The sequence below is a fragment of the Vombatus ursinus genome, unplaced genomic scaffold (assembly GCF_900497805.2).
Source record: "Vombatus ursinus unplaced genomic scaffold, bare-nosed wombat genome assembly UNPS02014791.1, whole genome shotgun sequence".
NCBI lineage: Eukaryota > Metazoa > Chordata > Mammalia > Diprotodontia > Vombatidae > Vombatus > Vombatus ursinus.
The window spans coordinates 32,936,904-32,963,927 of record NW_020954569.1 but is presented as its reverse complement, the minus strand read 5'-3'; the positions used below and the strand labels follow the sequence as shown (position 1 = coordinate 32,963,927).

The 27,024-nt window shown below is 35.5% G+C and overlaps 1 protein-coding gene across 2 annotated transcripts; it reads right to left on the bottom strand.

The window, feature by feature from the left end:
• Positions 1–1,685: 1,685 nt before the first annotated feature.
• Positions 1,686–26,991, bottom strand: ATPSCKMT (ATP synthase c subunit lysine N-methyltransferase). 2 transcript variants are annotated; one of them, XM_027868852.1, is made up of 5 exons: positions 26,674–26,991; positions 16,555–16,850; positions 12,609–12,746; positions 10,051–10,101; positions 1,686–2,622 (listed from the first exon to the last, which is right to left on the bottom strand). In XM_027868852.1, exons 1-5 carry the CDS (start codon positions 26,729–26,731, stop codon positions 2,422–2,424), a joined length of 744 nt encoding a protein of 247 aa, XP_027724653.1. In that variant the 5' UTR covers positions 26,732–26,991; the 3' UTR covers positions 1,686–2,421. The 2 variants fall into 2 exon arrangements, with proteins under 2 accessions (XP_027724653.1, XP_027724654.1); XM_027868853.1 differs by lacking the exon at positions 10,051–10,101.
• Between the last annotated feature and the right edge of the window lie 33 nt (positions 26,992–27,024).

The following is a 27,024-nucleotide window of genomic DNA, read 5'->3' as shown; positions in this document are numbered from 1 at the left end:
CTTAACATAGGAATAATAAAAGCAACAAAAGATCTACCACAGCCTCTACTATATTCTCAAATATTATATATGACCATTCCAAACCACAGAGTGCTCAGAAATGCACAGCTTGAGTTTGTTTAGTTACCCACAGCTGTTTTCCCCATGAAAAGCAAAAGTAGTGAATATAATACAACACAGTTTCTATTCAATGCTTGATTCATACTTCTGGTAGTTGAAGGTGCAGAGACTATGGACATGGGATTTTGGCTCAGTTCAGGGTACACAACTTAGGATCCAGTATGAACTGGAGCTCCTGAAGATTAATGCTTTTTTTAACTGCAGCTGTGTTGTTGCTAGAAAGGAATTTGTGACCAATTCTAGCCATGCCTAGTCCATAATCAGATAAATGGGTATAAGACACAAGAGCCAGCCCCAGAAAAGAACAGCATTATAAACCCAGCATTCCTCTCTTAACTTTGAGTATAGCAGTCCTTTCTCTAATCCTTGAATCATGCTACCTCCTATGACAAACTTCTTTCATACCCCTAGCCCAAAGCTCTGCCACTCTGTACATCAGCAAGGAGAGGAAGCAAAAAAGTGAGGAATGTTACATATACATTATCTCATGTAAGCCCCATGACAACCTTCTGAGGTAGATACTACAGGTTTTTCTGTTTTACAGATTAAGAAACTAAGGTTAAGTAACTTGTCCATGGTCACTCAACTCCTGTTAAAACACAGGATTCAAACCCAGGTAGGGTTTCCTAATTCTAAACCAGTTTTCTACCCACTGCCTCTCATTGTCATTCCTTTGACCATACTATACCTCTTCTCTACTTGGCATATCTTCTACACTTATCTACTCCATTAATATACAATATTTACTTATGTTCATTTTCATGTGTCGGGCTGACTCTCCCTCAAAGCTTGACTGAGGTGTGTCTGATTAAATATCCATAATTAGACTGTAAACTTAAAATTTCTTAGCATTTTGGTATCACTTCCCCACCACTACCACCACCATGCTTACTAAAGTGTCACATAAACCTTACTAAGAACCATATACAGCCAGATTCAGACTCAGCCACTAAGTTACTATGTGATCATGGTAAAGTTCAAATCTTGACTTAGTTACTTAGTACCTTTGACCTTACACACATCACCTTAATGAAAGGAACTTTATGGAACTTTCCAACTCTAAAACCATGATACTAAGAATTATCACCTTCCTGAGTTTTGTAACCTATGAAATTAAGGATTTCAATTACATAATCCCTAAGGTTTCTTTGAATCCTTGTATATTTCTGATTATCCCTTTCTCTTAAAAAATGTAGCCTAAGAATATAAATTTTGGAGGCTGTTTACCAAGTTATAGAACTATTAATCTACTTGATGGTTATGTATGCAATAGTATACTACAGCCAGCTAATCCTGACATCAATATGACTTGAAGAAAAGCACAGATTACATGGATAGCATGAAGTAGGAGCTTAATATTTATAGAATATGCTGATGGCAAGAAATTTCTAGTCTTCCTTCTCCAACAACTTCCTATTTTATCTTAGTACTACAAACACCAAAAAAATACAAACTATACTTCTCCCGAAAACTGGTTTTTATAAAACCTAAGGGCAGCCTAAAATCATGTTGGGGAAAATTATTATGAATTCAGCAATGCTTTTAAGTGAATGTTTTTTATTCATCTTAACAGCATCCAAATACATTTGAAAACTAACAATATATATATCTGTGTGACATTATTTATCCAGCATACAAGTTAAATTTACTTATTGATGGTTTCACAATAACTGTGTTCCCCGCTCCCAAGTGTCCAGGGCTCACATACTGGAAAGCACTAAATTAGAGAAGATGTCTGTAACTTCTGCAAATGAGCTTTTTTTAGCATTTGGGCGGAAGGTATATGATTCAGATCTTTATTTGCCTAGGAAAGAATTATGCCAAATGTTTTCGTAAATGCTTTATGAAATCCTTTGGGTTACTAATTTTGACAAAAAAGGGAAAGATGAAATTGAAATGTTAATTGAGTTATAGGAAATTATATTTATATTAACAAAAAACATCTTTAAAAAGGATCATTTGTTCTTAACTATGGTCTTGTTCTATCTATGAAAAACATCACCACCAATTCATATTTATTGAGAGTTCAAGTGCATGACATTATAGTAAACCCATTGTAGGTACTCTTTCATTATGCATTCATAATCCACTTGTGTTCCTTAATTTCTTTCACCTTTGCCCCCTCAAAAGAAAAATGGATTAATTTTTTAATCCATTCCACAGGGAATTTTCCTAATTTAAAAAGAGTGAAATTTATTAAGGTAGTTTTGCAAGCAAACTACAAAAGCACTAGATGTAAATGTGTTTTATACTAGAAATAATCAAGAATTATGCTTTCAACAAAAGTTTCACTTAGATGACTTAATACAAATGCACCTTTGGCACAGGTTTGGGGCAGCTCTTTTCACTTTCTTTAAAAGTCTTAGAATCATATGCCCACACAGTATCTATCCCCTCTCCAGTAATATGATCTGGGATCCAGTGTGGAAAAGGAAATCGGCAAGCAATGACTCTGGCATCATCTTCCAGTTCTAACTGAAGTTTCTTCTCCAACTGTGGCATCTGTAGAGAATAAGACAAACACTGATATAGTGAGCAACCTAGATTGTATATCTGTTTAGAAATTCCTTCTGCATTTTATAATTCTAGAAAACTACTGCAACTTTTCTCCTTTAGTCAGAAAATCATATTACTTTATGAATGAGATCGCTTCAGGTCACATAAACAAAGTGTAAAATAATTCATTAAAATACATAAAACAAAGTACCTGCAGTTACTAACCTGTCTTAAAATATCAATTATAAAAATATGCCAGTTTAATAAGACATATATTAATTACACTGTGCCCTAATTTTATGCCTACATTTATAATGCAAATAGCTTTAAATTACTTTTCTATTTTAATATTTACAAATGCTATTAATTACAAAAGTGTTTTATTCAAGATGCTCATTTATTGGGAAATAATTAAACTATAGTACATTAATGTAGTAGAATATTACTATACCATAAGAAATAATGAATATGAAAAATTCAGAAGGTAAGACTTACTGAAGCAGAGTGAAATGCCAGGAAACAATATACATGACAACTACAACCATGTAAATGGAAAGAATGAAAAAACACAAACTGAAAGATGTATAATTACAATGACCAAACTTTGATTAGAAGAGATGAGAAAATGCATCTTCCTCCCTTTTTCCTAGAGGTACAAGTCTGTGGGCATAAAATGTTTCATATCCCATGGAATTTTGATACTAGGTTGAATTGCTTTTTCCCCTGTTCACTTGTTATTCTTTGTTACAGAGATGGCTCTCTAAAAAGGGGAAGGAAAGGTATATTCAGAAATGAAAGTGATATAAAAATAAAACATATCAATGAAAATTAAGGAGTCCTTAAAATTCCATAAAGACTAATAATATGTCAATTCAGTTATCCTGTCTTTAATAATGGCATAAGCCTCAGTCTTCATAGGTATGCTCATCTAAAAAAAAAAAAACCATCTATAATATACCCAGGAAATGACAGGGTACAATTATCAAGAAAGAATGCCTTCAGAATTCTAGTCAGGTATCAACTGATCTATTAAAAGGATCATCCCATATAATTTGTCATTACTAATGTAAACAAGGGATCATTACCAGAACTATAGTCACTAGATAATGAATTTTGTTGGCCATAAAAACTCATGAAAACTATTTATCTATTTAGATATAAAGGCTGATACTATAAGCAACCTGGCAGAGCAAGGAATAGTTTACCTAACAGATTTATGGAGAACAAAAGAATTTATGACCAAACAAGAGATAGAGAACATTATGAAATACGAAATGGATAATTTTGATTACATTAAATTGAAAACTTTTTGCACAAACAAAGCCAATAAAACCAAGATTAGGAGGGAAGCAGAAAACTGGAAAGAATCTTTACAATCAGTGTCTCTGATAAGGGCCTCATTTCTAAAATATATAGAAAAGTAAGTCAAATTTATAAGAATACAAGTCATTCCCCAATTGATAAATGGTCAAAGGATATGAACAGGCAGTTCTCAGATGAAGAAATTAAAGCCATCTATAGTCATATGAAAAAATGCTCTAAATCACTATTGATTAGAGAAATGCAAATCAAATGCAAAAGAAATGCAAATCTCTGAGGTGCCACATCACACCTATCAGATTGGCCAACATGACAAAACAGGTAAATGATAAATGTTGGAGAAGATGTGGGAAAACTGGAACACTAATGCATTGTTGGTGGAGTTGTGAAATGATCCAACATTGTGGAGAGCAATTTGGAACTATGCCCAAAGGGCTACAAAAATGTGCATACCCTTTGATCCAGCAATAGCACTTTTAGGACTGTATCCCAAAGAGATCATAAAAATGGGAAAAGGACCCACATGTACAAAAATATTCATAGCAGCCCTTTTTTGTGGTGGCAAAGAATTGGAAATTGAGGGAATGTCCATCAATTGGGGAATGACTGAACAAGTTGTGGTATAGGAATGTAATGGAATACTATTGTGCTATAAGAAATGAGCAGGTGGACTTCAGAAAAACCTGGAAAGACTTGCATGGACTGATACTGAGTGAAGTGAGCAGAACCAGGAGAACGTTGTACACAGTAACAGCCACATTGTGAGATGACTAACTTTGATAGACATAGCCCTTCTCAGCAATGCAAGGATCTAAGACATCTCTAAAAATCTCATGATGGAAAATGCTATCCACATTCAAAGAAAGAACTATGGATTTGAATGCAGATCAAAGCATAATATTAGCTATTTTTTTTCTTCTGTTTCGTTTTGTTTCTTCTTTCTTGTGGTTCCTCCTATTGGTTCTAATTCTTCCCTACAACATGACTAATGTGAAAATATGTTTAATAGGAATGTATATGTAGAGCCTATATCAGATTGCATGTGTTCTTTGGGGGGGAGGGGGAGAAAAATTTAAAAATTCAAAAGCTTATGGAAGTGATTGTTGATAAATCAAAATAAATTAATAAAAAAAAGCTATTTATCTAGATGTAAATGGCCTGTGGTCTTCATCAATGGAAGGAGTAACCATACTGATGAAATTTATACAATTTTTGAAATATTCAAAGAATGCAAAAGGTGATGATTTTCTCTATTTTCTCTATTCTTCTATGAATCACAAGTTCTGTGTTTTAAAAAAATGTTTATTATAAAAGTTGATTTAATTATTCCCATATATTAATAACATGCTGAACAAATATTTATTTTTGTCCCTAAAATATTTGTTTCTATAATTTGACTTCTTATAACTAGCATAGCATCTTAAAAGTATATCCCAATAAGAGTATATAAATATAAGCAAAATCTACAATTCACCTCTAAAGATTTTCTACAGAACCCAAGGTTACCTACTACAATCTATTCCAAATTAGTTTGGTAAAGACTGCATTAGCCACATCTGTAATGGACCCAAATGCTAATTATTCATTAGGATCAAAAATGTTAAGTTAAATGACAGGAACTTGTAAAAAAAAAAAAAAACAAAACTATAGTAGCTAGGGAGTATGTTTCAAGATTTTTTTTACTAATAAATCTACCTGCAAAAAAGATTGCCTGCCTCATCCTTGAAATAAGTCAGGCCAGTATAACATATGGTCCATGGGCCACTTGTTGCCTGCTAAAGAAAGCCAACAGAAAATGTAGGGTTGTCACTGAACAAGCTTCTGTTTGTCATGTGACCCGCTGCAACCAACCATTGTCAGTCTGTTTCTAGTCTAACTTATCTGCAGCCTGAAGAAGTTCAGCCTATTTTAATCTTGGCCCCCACTTACTGCCAAGTTGTGCAGGTCTGAAATAAGTGAAATTCAAAGAAGGATGCAGTATATGGATGACATTTTACCAAAACTTCAAGGATTTCATATGGCAATTTTGTTCATAAAAAGGATAATTATAAAGTTATTCATCTTACTATTCTTTTAATTTTTACAGTTTCTTTTATTGCAAAATGACTTTGTGACTTGTGCTGAGTCAAGATAAACCTGAAAATGAAAGGAGCTATTTCAATCATATGAAATTAACTGACTAAATTACACATAAATATGCAATGAATCTAATTCTTGATATCGTACACAAAGAGAAGCAGTGATGTGTCACATCTGCTTAATGGAATTCAAAACTTATTCACACAATTACAGATTTGAAAGTGACACAAAGTCACATGGTTCAATTATACCTTTAAAATTTCAAATAACATAACTGAATAGCTCAAAGAAATCTCAAGATTAACTGGCCTCACCAGGAAGTTGTTAATAAGAATAAATATTGAATGTTTAGATATATGTTTTTATATCAAAACATGCTGTTAGCAGTATATTTTCTTCAATCATTTCATGTTATGCATACATTTCATGCATTTCAGTGCTTATTTTTATGGAGTTTAGATATTAAACAGAAAAATTTATTATACTGCTTGGCTAAAATTTGGTCAATGTTTTAACTGGCCATTCTTTTAAATAATGAAACTTAAAACCTAAAAAAGAAGAAAAAGTCATCTACTTACTGTAAGACACTGTGACTCTGGCTGCTAGTTTGTTTTCCATAAGCTAATCTTTTATGAGATTATTTATTTTCCTGTTAATGCAATAATTACAGCATATTGTAACACTCAGACACCGATTCCTAATAGTCTACTACATTAGATATATTATATTTAAATGTTAGGCTACCTCTGATACAGAGCACTGCCTAGAAATAAGTTACTGAAAGTGGAATAGTATAGTCAGAGAGAATATACATCCTGGAATTTCTAGAAAAGTCTGTTTCAAGAAAAGGGTATTTTTCATTAAGCTTTGTATAAAGGAATGTCCATAGACAGACCATGTTTTTTGAGTTGAGGTTCAGAAAATATGATCTCCATACACATGATAAAAGAGATTTGGAAGCTCTGGGCTGGAGCCCTAGTTCTATACTAACTAGTTATTTAACTCTGGGAAGGTCATTTAACCCTGCTGGTCCTATTTCCTCATTTTGATGCTCTCTAAGGTCCTTTACAGCAGTCCATGAAAAACGATGAGGTATCAACAAGTGCTAATCATCCATGTGTAAATGACCCACGAGAAAATGTTAGTATCTGATTTTCCTTTGCTACCTAGCACACAGGTGGGTCAGCCTCCCTGGCAATCAATCAGAATATGTACAAAATTTTTAATATTAAAATTATAGAAAATTAAAATTTTTTAAATCTTTTCCTACTGGTGCTTTCCCCTCCAAGGTTATCTTAAGTCTGCTTTTCATGAGTTTTTTATATACCAGTATTTGTGTTCTAAATATAACTAAATATGTATGTATTGTCTCCCTAGTTAGTACTTAAGTCTAGTGGACACTTTAGACTGGATGTCCTGAAGGCATCTCAAACTTAACATATCCAAAATAGAAGTCATTATCTTCCCTCCCAAACCCACCTTTCTTTCAAAATATTCTATTACAATCAAGGGCACCACTATCCTTCTTGTCACTCAGGTTAACAACCATACATATTATCCTCAACTTCTGTCTCTTACCCCTCCTATCCAATCATTTGCCAAATTTCTCAAATATACCTACTTCTCTCCACTCACAGAGCCAACATCCTAGCTCAGGCCCTCATTGCCTCTCCCCTTCACTATCTTCAATAACCTTCTAACTGGACTCTGCCTCAAGTGTCTCCCATTCCAATTTATTCTCTACATAGCTCCTATAATATTTTCCTAAAGCATTGGTCTGACCAAGCCATTCTCTTATGCAATAAGCTGCACTGACTCCCCATTACCTTTAGAATAAAATATAAAGCCTTTTACTTGATATTTAAAGTTCTTCCAAGCTGGTCCCCTTCCTATCTTTCCATATTATAATTACCCTCCACTCACTATATCATCCAGTCATACTGACCTAATTACTGTTTCTCATATAGGATGTCCATTTCCTGTCTCCTTGGCGCCTTTGCAGGGGTTGTCGCCCATGTCTAGAAGGTTGTCCATCCTAACTTTGGAGAATCAAGGACTTTTTTTTTAAGAATCAGCCTAAGCCACCACCTTCTGTAGAAGGTCTTTCCCAGTCTCTCCAGCTGCTAGTGCCTTTTCCTCCAAGGCACCTTCCATCTACTCTCTATTTATTTTATATGTATCATCTATGTACAAGTTGTCTCCCCCACTAAAATGTAAAGTCTTTGAAGATAGGGACTATTTTTTTCTTTTTCTTTTTAATACTAGCACTAAGCACAGTGATTAGCACACACACACATAAAATAAACGTTTGTTGATTGAGGACTGAGACTTTCACCTTTGTATGTCTATGCCTACCACAGTGACTGGCACATCTGTTTAGTTGTTTTTCAGTCATGTCTGACTCTTTGTGACCCCTTTTGGGGTTTTCTTGGCACAGATACTGAAATGGTTTGACATTTCCTTCTCCATTTCATTTTACAGATGAGGAAACTGAGGCAAAGAGGATTGAGTGACTTGCCCAGGGTCACACAGACAGTAAGTGTCTGAGGCTAGATTTGAACATAGGAAGATAAGTCTTCCTGACTCCAGGCCTGGCACTCTATCCACTGTGCCACCTATCTGCCCTGACTGATACACAGTAGATGCTTAATAAGTTCTTGATTAATTAAAGAAAATAAGGTCCAGAAAAAGCTAAGTGACTTGCCCAAAGTTAGACAGCTAAATACTGGCAGCCTAAATAAAACTAAATATGTATGTATTGTCTCCCTCCTTCATGGATCTCCCTCCAGATCTTTAACTTTTTTGCACTATACCACACTGCCTCCAGCTGAGCAAAGTGTAATTATGAATATGAATCTGGAACTTCTCAGAAAAATCATTTAAAATATTCCCAAAAATCAAACAGAAACAATGTTTTATATTATTTAATGTTTAGGGATTATTTGTATTGCTTTAATTCACTAGTATAGATTATCAAAAGTTACCTGAATATGTTATTAAATGTCATTTGGCCCTTCAATTATTTATGCCTTTGTACTTTTTTATAAATGCTAAAATGACACAAAATTTTCAGCTATAGATGTGTGTACAGATGAATGAAACCAATGTTGACTGTTAGAAGACCAAGCAAATCAATGGTGCTCTAATTTCCTCTGAGTGACAAGCTCCCCAAATCCCACCACTTACAGGTCTCATCAAAAATCCAATAACCACGAACTCTCAACTTGAAGTGAGGAAAGACTGTAGCAAAGACCTCTACTGCCCTCTCCTGGAAAACGGTTGATGATTGTAATAAATCTACCATTACAAATTATCATTACACCATTCCAGATAGCATGTAGCAATTCTCAGTTAATATAGACTTTAAAAAATAAATTTAAAAATCAACAATGAAAATATAAATGTTTTTGGATGTCTTAAAAGTACTGTTTACAAAACTAAAATTGCTTATCTCACTAAAATAATCAGTCCTCTTCAGAATGATAAAAGTCACAACTAAAAATAAACACACTGAGATAACTGTTATGAGACTGCCTACCTGCAAAATGTTGCAGCACTTTCACTTTTGACAGTACATAATCAAAGTTTAATACTGTTTTTTGACAAATCAGTCTACAGAATCAAATTGAAACTAGTCAATGCTTATCTGCCCCGAAAACCATCTCACTGAAAAATCTGAAAAATGATCAATTACAAGTGAACAATCCATTGGCAAATGTGAACTATACTAAACACTGGTATTTCATGAAGCAATAGTCAAACTGGAAACTCTGAGGCTTAAATAACTGAAATTTTTATTCTGTAGTAAGTTTTTAAGTATAACATCATCTTCTACTTCTAAATTTTTGAGGCCTTGAGGCAAAATTTAATATTTTATTAAACCAGTGAATTGTTGAACATTAATGGATACTAAAAATCTGTGGTAGAGCATTTCATAGATCAATAACTTTACTAGGTACAGGAATTAAATAGGACAGGCCATGTTTTCAAAGCTGTCAAACAGGAAAAAAAACAAAACAAAATAACTACACTCACCATCTGAGGCACTCCAAAAATAACTACATTTGTATACTGTGAAAAACTGACCTAAGAAAAAGAGAAGAAAAAATTTTTTTTATAGATTAACCTGAGAAATTTTAATACACTAAATAAATGTTTATAGAATCAGGAGTTAATAACAGTTTACACATATATTACTTTATGGTTATAAAATGTTTTCATATGTATTATCTCATTTGATCCTCACAATAACCCTGTATGGTAGAAAGTATAAGTATCATTATTCATATACAAGGAATGTAACATAAGGAAACCATGACTCAAAGAGGGTGCCAAAAGTCACATAGCTAGTAAGGAGCAGAGAACTAAATCTCCTAGTTCCTACTGAAGTGTTAGGTCTACAATGCCATAGTGTCTGCTTAGTAGTGACATTTTTGGTAGCTAAGAGGAAAGAATGGGCTTATGCCAATTTATAAAGCCAATTTTCTTTAAAATTAAAGAAGAAAAGAGAATATTGTACTCTCTCCTCAACCCTTTCCAACCCTTATTCAACAGAATAAAAATGGCCACTCTTCTCCTGTACATTCTCCTGAATGCATAGCCCTATCTGAGGATAGCCGAGAGCCAGGTAGGGCAACTATATACCCAACATTTTCTTTAGTACATCTTTGTCAGTTCTAACATTGCCAAATAACATTGAGAAGGACCAGAAACAGAACAGGAAGTATGGTGTGGTGGGAGAAGTCATGAATTTTAAGTCAAAAGATATGAATCCTGACTTTGACATTAAGTCAAAGGAACTGAATTCTGACTGACACTTACTACCATAATGACCTTAGGCAAGTCACTTAATCTCTCTAGGCCTCAATTTCCTCATTTTTAAAATGAAATGAAGGGAGAAGGCAGAATCCTGATTGTTCAGAAACAATGTATTAATTTGTTTTACTTGGCTATATTTATTTGTTACAGAGGATGTACATGGGGGGACCAGAAAGTCTACGGAAAATAAGTCATTTTTAAAAGAAAATAACATAAATAAACTTTTATAAATGCAGCATTTGGGCCAGATAGCGTCCAATGTCCCTTCTAGTTTTACATCTATGATTCACTAAGATAATAGCTAGAAAAGCTATTAATTGAAGAGAACATATAGAAAAATAGAAGAAAAACTTTCCATTCTTAGAAATGATGATGATGATGATGGTGGTGGTGGTGGTGGTGATGATATGATGATGATGATGATGACAATAAAGCTCCTCCCTATACCATGCTGAACTATTGACTCATTTCCACAAGACTTTCTCTATGATGCCCTCTTCACCCTGGATGTTCACTCCACCCCTAGACTTCTCACACTGGAAATACTCTCTGCCCACATGGCCTCATTTTCTGATTAGTTCTTCTCAGAAACTGAGAAACTCTATAGGTCTTTTTCTACCATGCCCAAGTACCAGGTATCTTCTTTCCTCCTTCCACACTCCCCCAGAAACCCCTTTTTGGCTTTGTTTTATGTACTATCTTTCCCCATTGGAATGTAACCCCCTAGAGAGCAAGTACTGTCTTTATGCTTCTATTCGTATTCCCAATGCTTAACCCCATGCCAGAAACTTAGTAACCATTCAATAAATGCTTGTTATCTGACCAAATAAAATAAGAAATAAAGGGGAATGAAAATTGTAGCAATTTCATTTTACCATTTCACCAAAGTGATCTATGCAAATAAGCTGAATTCAGGGTCCGTTTTTTTTTCAAACTATAGAACTCTTCTTGAAATTCTACCATCTTCTTTCTTACAATATTAGATTGTTATATAACATTGAAATGATCTTCAAATAGAAAAACGGTTTAATGGAGAAGTTCAGGGAAATCTTTACTGAATTCTATTAAAAGATTGGTTTATAGTTATATAGTAGAACTAAAATATAAGCAAAACTGTATCATTTCATTGAAACTCTTTATTAATGTAACCAGTGAATCTTCAGAAGTTATGATTGGAAAACTTTATTTAAGAAAAATGTTTTCTGTAGCTCATATCTACTCAAGAAAATTCATTTGTGTAATATTTGCCTCAGGTAAGCAAGCTGCTTTTTGAAGTGCAATAGTAATTCAATGATTATTTTTTTAAATTTTTTTAAATAAAATACAGACAGGGTTTTTTTTTAAATAAAAAGTCAAATATTTACCAGAAATGTCTGGTTATAACATTTAAGAATCCTACATGAGATCAGACTCTACTGCCATTGCGTAGCAAAGATTAATAAGTAATTAATATATGATTTGTCAATACGTAGGATTCACATAATTTCTTACAAAGTAAAATTTCAGTTCATACTTTAAGTACACTTATCAACTAATATCTAAATATTAGCTGAATTCCATTTGCTAAAAGATTCAGAAGACAAAATGAACTATGACCATAATGTTATTTTATTTTTGTCTTATTTTAAAAAGTAATTTGTTACTTTTAATAGATTTTCCCCTTGCCTTCACACCAACTATACTATAATATTTTAAAAGTTTGAATTATTAAATTAAATTATATCAATTAAAATATTGATCAGGTTCTCCATGAGCTCTGTCTTCCATATACCTACCTTCCACAAATCTGAAACATAAAATTTTGCAGCATCGTGGACACCTTCTCTCCAAGCACGATACCTAGAGTACCAAACTAGCCAAGGATTTAACTCATAACCAACGGCTCTGAATCCTTCTTTTGCAGCAGCAATGACCTACAGAAAACAAGCCAGCACTTACTCAAACATAGGAAGAAAATCAACAAATTATTTTAAGCCTAAGGACCAAAGTATTTCCTAATCCAGATCATTGGAATGATGATCATAAATCAATCAATTACTATTAACAATATCCACTAAGTATAAGGCACTGCTAAAAGATATATTTTGAAAGGTATGATGCTAATCATAAATAAATTCATAACCAGATTCCTGAGAGTTCTATATCTTCCATGGATTATATCCATCTCATCTCAATTATCATAATAAGGCTGAAGTACAAGTGCTTTCCACAAGTTTTATACACTTGATTCTTGATTACCCAAAGCCATAGTGGAACCCATAGATTGATATGGCTAATAGGAAACTGTAGATAGTCTGTCAAAATTCTGCAACACAGGGAAATAACTTCTAGAATTTACTATCTTTGACAACATGAATATCTTTGGATAATTAGCAGTTGATACTACATAATTCCTTGGCACTTGACAATAATACTCAAACTTGAAAATCAAACTTAAAAAAAGTACAGAAGAAAGTTAAGGCAACTGCTCACTTCTAGCAAGAGATAAGAGTGAGAGATTACAACGAATCCTGATCCCCAATACTTTCCACAAGAACAGATACAGAAAAGTTAAAAATAAAAATGGGGAGGTAATGAATTGAAAATAAAAGGTAATCAAAAAGCCTCTAAAACAGCCTCTCACAAAAGGAAAAGGAAGTCAAAGAATTAAGCAAACAATGTAAAACCCCCTCCAATTCAATAAATAAATATTACATATTAAAAGAACCAAAAGATGGATTCCAAAAGGGAAAAACAATAAACAAAAGCCATGATTACTAAAAAAACTGAAACAGCATTGGAAACGTGCTAAAGAGAGTCATAAACACTCTGAGGGAAACAAAAGAGGATCTAGTGACAGTAAAAAAAAAAAAATGGATTTTATGTCCATAAAGAAAAATATGCCATTAGTTAAAAAGGAACAAGACAAAATAATAAAATTAACAAAGTGGAGAGATCTGTGGGAAATTTAAATGAGAATATGGAACCAATTGTAAACAAAAATGTTTTGCAAGAAGATAAAATAGTGGCAGGACAAGAAGTAAAACAAAATCAATGGTCAACTCACCTAGAAGAACACCTTAAAAGCAAAAATAATAGAACTAGAGGAAAGAGCACAGAGATAATTTGAGTCTCTGGTACATTCAAAAAAATGTGAAGAAAGAAAAATTCCCAATACAAAGACAACTTTTACCAGACGCCATTAGGGTAGAGACTATCTGGTCTAAGTTTCTCATTATATACATAGGAAATTTGAAGACCCAGGGAAGGTAAGGGACTTTCCCATGACATGTAGGTCCTAAACATCAGGGACTGGATTTGAACTGATTCCAGAGCCTCAGCTGCCTCTCTTCCACTCAACCAAACACATGGTCATCATACTCCAGAAATATGTCATACAAAGGGATGATGTTATAAGCAAAAAAGTAAAACTTCATTTATAAATGGAGCAATAGTGGGCCCCTTTCCTTGTTCATCATATGTGACTCTAAGGGAGGCAGAATAAACATCTCCAGCCTCTTCTTCCACCCTTCTCCAAGGGATACTTTTATTCCTGTCAGGAGGGGAAGCGGGAGGTTGGGGCCAGAGGCTACTCTACACTCCTCAGAAAAAGGAGGTACTGGGCTAGAATTATACCTCTGTGCTCCCTTAAATACTGTTAGTCATCACTCTAGGGGGATATGATTGGGTTTAAGCTAACTTCTGATCACTGTCATTTTTGGTGGGAAGGAGGATCCCAAGCTCTATATATATCTAAGGCATAACTCCTTTCCCACCTAATACCACTTCCATAATGAGCGCACATAGAGAATAGCAAAGAAACCCATTTATCCAAATCATAGCAAAACAGAAATCAGAAAAGGTACATGTATACATATACGTGTGTACACACACACGTACACACACACGTACACACACACATTTGTGTGTGTGTGTGTGTGTGTATATGTATGTATGGATGAAGGGATGGATGGAGAGATATGTATATATATATGTGTACATATTCTTGATATATATATGTATATGTGTGTGTGTGTGTGTGTGTGTGTGTGTGTCTCAGACAATACAAAATGAAGGAGCACTTCCACTAGGAGCAAGATTAACTCAGTTCAACCCAGAGAGAGGGTCCTAGATTTCACCCAAGAGTTAATTCCCCAAAGTTTCTACAGTAATGAAATGGGAATAGGGACATAAAGGACACTGTCCACTCCTCTCATTTCTTCCCAGTCTTTTCCTTCAGTCTTTTCCATCTTCCCTTTCAAAGGCAGAAACCAGAAGACTAAAAGGATTTGCCACTTGAAGAAGACTTGCAGTCCAGGAGTCCAAAAGGGGACAGACTCTGAGGAGTCCCAAAGAGGGACTCAAAAAAGATGGAGTTTTTCCGCTTCTCACCCACTCCATCCCTGTCCCTCACGCAAAGCAGGACATTCATCTCCTCCAATAACAAGATATATAAAGGAACACCAAGTTAAACACCCAAGATCATTATCTTAAGATGAGAAACAACAGAAGAACTGAAATATGATACACAGAAAATAAGACAAAGTAAAGTTTTATAGTAAAATGAAGTGGCTATTACCTAGCTATAAAGCCTATTTGAAGGAAAAGCATTACATTAGAAACAACAGAGCTCTCAACAATTTCTACAGAAGGACGAAGGCCTTGCTATGGCCTTTCATAAGCAAATAAATAAGGAAATAGAACCTTTAAAAGGTAAAGGATACTCAAATCAATTGTTAGCTGCAATGCAATTTGATACAATTTAGTATACATTAATACTAGAACCTGCGATCACAGGATCATAGATTTATAATTGGAAGGGACTTTAGAGGCCATCTAGCCCAATCCCCTTATTTTACAGCCATGTTATGAAAAGCACTGGGCTTGAACAATGAGAATACAAACACAAAAATGAATCCAAAGTAAGTAGCTTCTTCCTACTTTATCAAAGATAAGTCTGCATAAGCTTTAAAACTTTGTGTGTTAAATGGGGGTTCAATATAAATGTTACATAGGGTTAGCAAAATAAAAGGTAGTTTTCATCCATCAACAACTATTTCAAAGCCTAGAAAGATAGACTTGAGAACTGAACACCAAAAGAGCAAAAGGTTTGGTGTAATAGAAAACTTCTCCACTGGAATTGCCATAGGGACACCTATGCAACATGGCTTTGATTTCATTAACAAATACTTAAACAATTGCAAGTTTATCTTGATTAGCAACTAGAAGTCACACACTGAATAAGTTATGATATATAAATGTGATGAAATACTATTTTGCTAAACAAGCTGATGAAAGGAATGGTTTCAGAGACACCTGAGAAGCCTTGTATGCACCAATGCAGAATGAACAGAAGAGAACAATTTTTATAGTAACAACAATATTGTAAACAAAAACAACTTTAAAAGACTTAGAAACTCTTAATAGTATAATGACAAATCACTATTCCAAAGGGTTCATAAAACATGCTACCTATGTCCTAATAAAGAGGTGTTGAACTCAGAGAGCAAACTGAAACATGTTTTGACATGGCCAATGCAGCAATTTGTTTTGTTTGATCATACATGTTTATAATGGGGTTTTGTTTTTCATTTTAATTTGGAGGGGGGACACTAGGTACAAGGGAAAGAAGGTGGATTATTATTGATTTTAAAAAATAAAATTTAAAGACAAAAAAAATGCACTAGCGATACTAACGATAACAGAACCTACAAATCAGAGTAATGTCAATATATAACTTACAATACGTCCATCACCACTACCAAGGTCTACTAGGGATCCACTTCTACACCGTAACATCTTCAGAACGTTTTCAATCTGATTTGAAGTTGCAGGTACAAAAGGCAAACATATCTTTCGGAGAGCTGGAGTTAAAAAAGGAGTAGCAACTGCATACACAGCTACTAATGTCCCACCAACTATCCCAGGGACTAATAATCCCCAACTTCTTTTTTTCAAATGACTAGCATCAACATTTGTAGGCAAATCATGTTCTGTCAGTCTTCCTTCCTGAGATACTTCTGAAATTATAGGTATATCTAGAAAGAAACACCCCCCCCCAAAAAAAAAATTATTACCAAGTCTGTAATGAAAACAGTATTTGTTCTATTTAATATTTATCACTACCACCCTGGTCCACCTGAACTCAGACTCCCTTCCCAGGAACCGTGGGCTCTAATCAGTGAGTTTTAATCATATGTTGGACCAAACCTGGCTACCATGCCACTTTGGCCAGCTCCAAACCATGATGCCTCAATGTTCCCACTCCTCCCTCCATTTTCCCACTCTAGCTTCCTTGTATAGGTTATCTTTCCTTATTACAACATAGGCTTCTTGAGGTCAAAGACTGTTTTTCTGCCTCATAGTTTTATCCCACGTGTTTAACAAAGTGCCTAGTATATAGTAAACACTTAAAAATTCTTTCATTTCTTCATTTGATCAATTTAAAAGAAACACAATTCATCTGTGTAGTCTTATTTCAAATGTAGGATTTCAAACAAAGGTCATATATTTCACTAAGAAAATATTAAACTCTCTTGGAAAAAATTATTAAATACTAATTGAATACAAAAATCTGTTTCTTCTAGCATAAGGTTGTTGTCACCAAAGGTATCTTAAACTGACATTTTATTCACACCTAGATGGTAATTTATGAGTTCAATATCCACAAATACAAATACAGGTTTAGAACATTAATGTCGTACATTTATAGTCAAAACAAAATCCTCAGATTTGACTAATCATTAAAGTGTTCTTATAAATTTAATATTATCTCAGCTTCATGTAAAGTGTGTGGGATGTGGCATAGACCCATCAAAATAGAGCTTGTTTGATCACGGTTGCACAAGGAGAACAAAAGAATAATACAAGACATATAAATCAAATTCTTAAAAGAATACACACCAACCCACAAAAAGTCATAAATCAGTATATGAAATTTTATAGTTAGTCCAGGAAGAAACAAATAAGGTAAGGTGAATGTTCTCAACTCTGACCTGAATGCTTACAGCACATCAAACACAATATATTCATTCATTATTTCCAAAGAAATAAAAAAGTAGTTTGAGTCCTACAAATTAATACAGCAACATCTTTTCAAAATAATTCACATGGATGTCTTGCATTCCATTCCATTTCAATTCAATTCATCATATATTTGGTAAAAGCTTAATACATGAAAGGTGTTGTGTTAGGGATACAAAGGCAAAAATAAAGCCATCCAGGATCTCAGGGTGTTTACTTTCTAATTCACAGCTCAGTAAATCAAATGGAGGGAAAGATTGGAGCGGGAGAATTCAACAAAATGCTCTAGTAAAATCAGAGGATAGAGAATGCAGGGTGCAAAGATATTTGGGAATCAGGGACAACTTCATGGAGGAAACAACACCAAAGCTAGACCTTGAAGGAAGCTAAGGACTCTGACAGGTAAAGGGACGAATATACACTCCAAGAATGAGAGATAGCATGTATAGATATACTGAAGATGCTAAGTAGAGAAAGCAGTCAATAGTCCAGTGGGGATGAAATGTAGAGTTCACAAAGGAGAGCAGTATAAGCAAAAACTAAAAAGGTTGATTGCAGCCAAATTATAGAAGGTTTTAAATGACAACTGAAGGAATTTATATTTAATCCTAGAAGCAAGGGGGAACCACTGAAGGTTTCTGAAGAGGGAAAGACATGATCAAGCCTGTATCTTAGGAAGATTATTTTGACAGCTATGCAATCGATGGAGCAAAGGTAGAAAGCCTAAGAAGCAAGTACATGGAAAAGGTGAGGAGAGCTTAACTAAAGTAGTAGTAGTGTGCCCAGAATGTAGTAAGTGCTTAATATTTATTGATCAAAAGAAACAGTTTGTATGTATGTAATATCTATGTACATTATATATGTAAATATATATAAATTATTCTTCATGTAGTACTTTTATGATAGCAAAGACCTGATTAAGAAGTGAGTGCCTATAGACTGGGGGATGGCTATGTCATATGAATATCAATGATCCAACCATTTTGGAGAGCAATTTGGAACTATACCCAAAGAGCTATAAAAACGTGCATACCCTTTAACCCAGCAATAGCACTTCTAGGGTTGTATCCCAAAGAGATCATACAAATGGGAAAAGGACCCACATGTACAAAAATATTCATAGCAGCTCTTTTTGTGGTGGCAAAGAATTGGAAACTGAGAGGATGTCCATCAATTCGGGAATGGCTGAGTAAGTTGTGGTATATGAATGTAATGGAATACTACTGTGCTATAAGAAATGATGAACAAGCTGACTTCAGAAAAACCTGGAAAGACTCGTATGGTCTGATGCTGAGTGAAGTGAGCAGAACCAAGAGAACGTTGTACACAATAACAGTCACGTTGTGTGATGACTAATATTGATAAACTTAACCTTTCCCAGCAATACAAGGATCTAAGACATCTCCAAAGGCCTTGTGATGGAAAATGTTATCCACATCGAAAGAACGAACTATGGAACTTGAACAAAGCATACTATTGGCTATTTTTTTTTCTCTTCTGTTGAGTTTTGTTTCCTCTTTCTGGTGGTTCCTTCTATTGGTTCTAATTCTTACTTACAACATCACTAATGTGAAAATATGTTTAATAGAAATGTATATGTATAGCCTATATCAGATTGAACGCCATCTTGGGGAGGTTGGTGGGGAGGGAGGGAGAGAAAATTTTTAAACTCAAAAGCACATGGAAGTGATTGTTGATAAATCAAAATAAATTAATTTTAAAAAATTATTAATTACAAAGATGAATCTTAGTCCCACAGACAAGATAATAAAATAACATATGCCTTCCCGTTCTCTCAGCAGAGAGGTGTAGGACTATTGTTTGTCCTTTCAGACATAATCATTATATCATTGGTTTTACTTGAGGGTTTTGTTTCAAGGAAAGGTTAAAAGCTGGACGAAGAGTAGCTATATCAAGAGAAGACCATGTCATAAAAAGAAAAGGCAACAATGAAATATTTTTAAAAACAAATAAAAAAATTGGGCAAGTTTAAGGTAAAGCTCGATTATTTCAGACATATAATTACAGATCTAGAGTTGAAAGGGACCTCAGACACCATCATTTTATAAATGAGACAAGAAGGCTTAGCTTTAGGAAGAAAAGCCATCCGGTAGAGCTGTGAATCAATCCAATTCTTTCAGAAAATAAAAAAGGAGAACCGCCCATTCCTCTGAGAATGAAGTAAAGGAAGAAAGGCAGGTGAATACATAGCAAGGCTGCATTATAGAGTAGGGAAAATGAGTAACTAATGACAAGACACCTCATTTTTTCAGTGAGTCTTGAGGACATGAAGAGAGAGCAGGTTTGGAACATCTACTGTAGGGAGTAAAAGAGATCCTCAAAAAGGAATACAAACTGTTGTGCAACAGTGAAGTCCAAGGTGAGATTAAAAAACAAATTTATAGTGGATTCAGCTAACAAGATTACATGCAATCGTCAATTCAGAAATTGATGCAGAGAAGGCAGATGATAGGGTTGAGGACTGGAAATATGTGGAACGTAAGGAATAAAAGAGCAAAGGAGAAGGTCAACACAACACACTTGTTCATTTTCTCAAAAAAGGGAAAGAGGTGAAATCTTCATACTAAAAATGGGTGAGATTTAAAAGGAATAAGGGCATTCCAGATGTTGGGAATAGCATTTTAAGGCACAGAGATGGAATAAGTGTTGTGTCTTGATAGAAGACTGTCCTGAATAACCAGTGTTAATGAATACAATGAATAGAAATTATATTGGGTAGGGAAGGTGGGGGTGAGGGGATGGGAGACAGACAACACGGAATCTCAAAGACCTGGTAAAGAGGTTTAATTTCTTTTGGTATTGATTCTGTAAACTATCTATAGCATTAACAGAATCATAAATTCACTTTAAATAACAGCATCCAAAACTTACATACTTTAATAGGTCTGTGTTGCCACCATAACTGTCTTTTTCTCTGCTGCTGTCACTATCTGTGGTATAAAATTTCCCCTATACCTCCATCCTTCCACTGCATAACAGATAGATAGCATCAATGTCCAACAATGATATATATGCTCAACAAACAACATTTTGATGCACTAACAAAGCCTAATAAAGATCCCAGCTGTCAGGTAAATAAGTAAATCACTAGGTAGGAAGAATGCCCAAGTATAATCTGACAATTTGATAATCATTGTCAGATACCAGCAAGCTGAAAAAAAAAAAAAAACTGGTACTAATACCTTTACGACACACGGGCAGCACTTAATTCTTTTAAAATTCTTTCACATAAATTATTGCATTTGGACATTGATATGAATTTCCATTGATAAATAAGGATTGGTCAATTCAATTCTTAAATTTATGTCCTATCTCCTAAGATTCATTTCAATTTAGCAAGTTATTTGCTGACTATTATATCTCTGGCATTCCAGGTGATACAAAGAATAGTCAAGCTGTCCTTTCTACATCCCTAGAAACAACAGAATGAATTGAAAGGAAGAGAAATTTAAATAAGAAAGACCAGTTAGGAGATTAACTGCAATACTAAATGAGAGATAATGACCTTTCTCCTCAAACCTTCACATAGTACTCTATTTCATACCTCTCTAATACACATCATATAATACTTTTTGTTAAAGTGATACATCTTTTTGTCTTATTCTTCTACTAAACTTCAAGCTCCATGAGGACAGGGGCATGGTCTATTTAAACTTTTTATGTCTCCCTGAACTTAATACACAACTGCACACAGCTGGTAATGTTTACTGAATATTGATGAATGATGCTGAATGAATCTCATATTTAAGTAACACAAAATCAATCAGTAAGTATAAAGAATATTGGCAACATAGAGCACAATCAGAAAGGGTAGTAAGACAGCTGTTTTCAAGTATCTTAAAGGATATAGAAAAGGAATCACTCTTGTCCTGGCTGGTCCCAGACAGTAGAAATAGGAGCAATGAAATGGAAGATTTAGCAAAGAGGCAGATTTAGTACTAGTGTAAGAAAAAACTTCTCCCTAAATTAGAGTTGTCCAAAAACAGAATGGGATGTCTGAAGAAGCAGTTATAGCCCCATAAATAAAAGTCTTCATTAGAATTTGAATGACCATGGGGCAGCTAGGTGTTGCAGCTGATAAGAGCATCAGCCCTGGATTCAGGAGGATCTGACTTCAAATCCAGCCTCAGATACATAACGCTTACTAGCTGTGTGACACTGGGCAAGGTACTTAACCCCATTGCCTAGCCAAAAGAAAAAAAAAAAGCTTATGTAACTGAATATTGAAAACTAAAAATAAATTAATAAAAAAAAACATAAAAAATAAATTTTTTAAAAAAAAAGTGTAGTGGCCACTTATCAGAATATTTGTTATAGTAGGAACTTCTATTCTGGACTAGATGACCACTGAAATTTCTTTCAATTCAGATTTCTGAAATTTTGTGAACTTTCTGCCATTATCAACTAACTGAAGAGTTATCCCTCAAGGTAATCATATCTAACCTTAAGCCACCACTTTGTCTAAGAAAATTCTAGACTCTAAAGTCACTGATTCTGTTTTTCACCCTGTGAATGAGGTTCACAAACAATACAGAGGCAAAGTGCTTTCATTTGTAATATCTTATTTGATTGGTAGGGAACTAGGCCAAAGCTTTACATTCACTTGAGTTGTTGATGCTGGGACAAACAACACAGAAGGAATTAAAAGACACCAAAGCTAGCAACATTACCTACCTTCTCTCAAAAATTTCTCCCTGAAGTTTATACCTCTCTTGCACTTTTGTCTTTGACTCCCTTATATCAATGTCTTTCCTCAACTGTGAACTTCATGAGAGTGGGGTCGGTGTCTTATCTATTTCAGTATTTACCAGAGCCTTGCAGCACAGTGCCTGGCACATAGTAGGAGCTTAATAAATAATTGTTCAATAAATCAACAATCAAGAAGTTTTCAAGGTTTCTTATAAGTGACCTCTCCAAGTGTATTTTTTTCAATGATCAAAAATCCACCTTTTCTCCCTCCCACCACTCCCCATCCCTACCCCAATGAAAAAGAAAAACAAAACCTTTTTAACAAATATACATAGTTAAGCAAAATAAATTCCTGCACTATGTCCAAAAATATATATGTTCCTTTAAATTTCAATAGTGTTATACCACTTTATTTGAACCATCTCTTTGCATTCATCACATTCTACCTTGTGGCACTTTTGTTCATTCAGAAATGTTTGGTAAGGCGCCTGCTGTTTAGAAAGTAATGTACTTGGTGACAAGGGAAATAAGAAGTTTAGATAAAATATCCTTCATCAAGTTTACAGTTTAGAGTACACATGTGTGTTGCCTATAAAGACTGTGAGTTCCTCGATGGCAGGTACTATGTTGTTTTTCATCTCTGAATCCCTAATACAAGGCAATACTTAAGAATTTGCCAAACATACCAATCCACCAAATTTAATGTTAGCTATTTCTTAAGACTGATCCAAGGAATAAAGATGTTGACCTTAGAAGTATAATTGAAGAGTTTTCAGAAAGAGACCTTGGGGCAGCTAGGTGGCGCAGTGGATAGAGCAGCAATCCTGGAGTCAGGAGGACCTGAGTTCAAATCCGACCTCAGACACATAATACTTCCTAGCTGTGTGACTCTGGGCAAGTCATTTAACCTCAATTGTCTCACTAAAAACAAACAAACAAAAAAAGATACTTAAAGTGCCAGAAAGAGATCTTGTTATTTAAAGATATATGGAAATATTCAGCCAGATTTTAACAACACTTAACAAAGAATATTTTGCTATGGGAAATAGATATGCTTGTCCATGATTTGATGATTTGGCCTGTAGCAGTTGTGGAGGGAGGAGGCAGAATAAGTAAGCCAAAAGCTTGTAGTCCTTTGACTAGAGCTCATCTGGGATGTATACCTTAAATTAGTGGAGGAACCAATACAGAAAATGCTCAAACAAGTCCTACATCCCAGAATAGGTGTTTTCATATATATGGGGATAATCCTTACTAGTGATCTTTCCAGAGACAAAATACTAGCCAAATGATTTAATGATCTTCCTCTCTTTCCCCATCTTCATTATGTCATATATAGCATTTTAACAAACAAGTCTCTCATGCATGTTATTATAGTTATTTGTATATGGTGTTCCAGAAGTCTTAGAGGAATTTTAAGCTATTAGAGCTTACAACAAAAGCTTTAAAAAAGCTTAACTTAAATTTTGTAAGTCTTAATGCACGTTTCTTAAAATTGTGGTAAGACCTTTGGAACACCCTAGAGATATTAAATAACCCTAATAGCCTGTTACTATTAATGACTGTGCCACAAGAAATGAAAAACAATGAAGAGAATTATGAGAAGATTTATGTGAACTCATCTCTGCCTCCTGGTTTCCCTGGCTTCCTTCAAGTCCCCGATAAAAGCTTACCTTCTAAAGGAAGCCTTTTCCAATCCTTTTAATTCTAGTGCCTTCCATCTATTGATTATTTCCTGTTTTTCCCATCTATAGTTTGTTCAGAGTTTTTTGCAAGTTATCTCCCCCAGTAGACTGTGAGCTCCTTCTGGGCAGGTGTTTTCCTTTGCCTTTCCTTTCTATCTCCAGAGCACAGCATAGTATCTGACACTTAGTAGGAGGTTAATGTTTACTAAGTAAAGTAGTACTGAAGTAGAGGCAGCAAAAAAACACACAATAACTACAGACAAGTAAACAGAGAATAACAATAAAACAATTGGTTCTGAATACTGTGAAAATATGATGACCAAGTTTGGCCCCCAACAAAAAGAGAAATGAGAAGGTACTTCCTCAAACCTTTGTAGAGGTAGGGAGCTATGATTCTGAAGCACTGCATATAATGCTATCCTTTTTCAACATATTGGTTAGTTCTAAACTGTTTTTCCCCCTCTTCCTTATTTTTTATTATGAGGAATGGCTCTCTGGGAGCAGTAAGAGGAAGGAATTCAGTGGAAAAATATATGCTATATAAAAACATAAGATATAAATGAAATTTTAATTTTTAAAAATGTTTGTAGAATTGAATTATAACAAGCAGAGTGGAAGGTGGGAATTAAGGGCCATTGGGACCATGTCAATAGGGATGCAAACTTAAGACTCACAAAAGGGATCAAATACATCCTGGACATCAAGACATCTTGATGAACACGCTCTCCTAGGTTGACTCTATGACTAACCTTTTAGGGATACAACTTACCTACTCTGATCCTGTGGGAACTCTGTTTATTAAGAGACATAAAAAGCATCAAAGTGTACTTCATTTCAATTCAATAAGCATTAAGTGTACATTATTTATAGTTTTATGTCCCAATCCGACCCACTCCTGCAAGCTGTGCTTCTGAAGTTGAGGGCCCTCTTGCCTGAGCACCAAGCCCTGAATCATTATCATTTTACAGCTTTAGCTCAGTGCCTGACACATAGGAAGCACTTAGGCTAATTGACTGACTGACTGACTGACTGCCACAGGAATTCTAGGACAGAGGTTCCTAACTTTTTTTTTGTCATGGATCCCTTAGGTAAATTGGTAATGCCCATGGACCCCTCCTCAAGAACATAAAATACATGGAATTACAAAGGAAACCAATCATATTGAATGTTATAAATATATATATATGTATGCACATATATATATACACACACACATATATATACATATATACACATATTTTTTTTTTTCAAACTAAAGGACCTCTGATGCTCCAGTGAGGAAGCTAGGACTAAGACCCAAACATTCTCCTGACTTCCAGTCCAAAGTTCTTTTCAAATATGTTTATCATTGTTAAAACAAAAAAAAATCACTCAAAAGTGCCAAACTAAAAATCACCTTGGACTTTGGGATACTTTATTTCTACATCATTACTGATTTGTGAATTCACTGAAAATGTAAATTCACAGCAATATGCGTGGATCACTCTGAAGAACAGGGCGGTGGACTCCCCGGGCCCTGGACCTGGTGAGGGAGGCCCCGGGCACGGGCGGGCACGCGTGCCCTCTCCACCCGAGATCTCACCAACATAAAATTCGAAAGACCAGTCAGTACCGGGCCCAGCTCCATCCGTTAACGAACATTTATTAAGCGCTTACAACATACCAGGCACCGGGCTAAGCTATGCGGATTTCAAGTTAGACAACAACGCCTAAAACATAGAGTGCCTAATATGTGCCAGGCACTACACTAAGTGCACAAAGGGGACGCAAAAGACCGCCCCTGCCCACCCGGAGCTCACAATCTAACGGGGGAGACAACATACAAATACATACAAACAAGCTCTATGAGGAATAAATAGTAAATAATTAACACAGAGAAGGCACTAGAATTAAAAGGGAACAGGCACAGCATGCTGTACGTCGTAAACGCTTAGTAAATATTTCTGGACCCAGTGAACGTCTCCGCCCTCCTAAGAGTCAGAAATGTTAATAATCAGTGGATGCACTTGAGATTTGGGCAGGGAGGGCGGAGCATGTCGGTGGATGGCGGCTGGGAATCGGGGCAGGTGACTTGAGAGTCAAGACCCACTGGCTCAAAGGATGCCGGGAGTTTACACGTTAAATGGGCTTAAGCTCCCCCCGCCAACCCCGAGGCTCGAGACCAACCCAAGTCCAGGAACGTTAACGGCCAAGCGCGCTCCCAACCGCCAGGGCCTGCCGCGCGCGCACAGAGCGAAGCGGAGTCGAGGCTCCGGTTCCGGCCCCGGCTCCGGCTCCCGCCCCCACCCCCACGCACAAGGAGGCGCCGCCACGCTCACAGCCAAAGCAAAGAGGCTGAGCGGGCACGTTGCACGGAGCCACCCCTCCTTCCTAGGTTCCCTCCCGCCGGCAGCGAGGACGGAACACGCCAGGGTAACCCGCAGTCCCTAGTTACTGGCCTGACCTCCTCTTCCTTCCCCCATCGCGAGAACTCCGGCAGCTGCTGGAGGGGTCACGACCATCTCCACGGGATAGGTAGGGGAGGAGGAATAGGAAGAAGACTCTTTCGAAGAGACAAACTTTTTGTTCAGCCTCGGTATCCAGAAATTTCGGGACGCTTTTAGTTTTAGGGCGAAATAAAACACTTTCTCCCTTGGAAAATCTGCGTGCAGGGAAAGAAATTCCAATCAGTCTTTGGTAGCGTCCTCAAACTCCCCCCCGCCATTTTCTACATAATGGTTGTCTCCGAGGGCGGCTGATTCCAGAAAGTGCTACCAGGCGTGACATTAGTCTCAGTTGAAAAATAAATCACAAG

Coding starts and splice junctions, on each gene's coding strand:
- ATPSCKMT (XM_027868852.1), bottom strand. CDS start 26,731: ATGGTCGTGACCCCTCCAGCAGCTGCCGGAGTTCTCGCGATGGGGGAA. Junction 16,851..26,673: donor GATGGGGGAAGGAAGAGGAG/GTCAGGCCAGTA, acceptor GTTTCTTTCTAG/ATATACCTATAATTTCAGAA. Junction 2,623..10,050: donor TTTTTGGAGTGCCTCAGATG/GTGAGTGTAGTT, acceptor TATTCTCTACAG/ATGCCACAGTTGGAGAAGAA.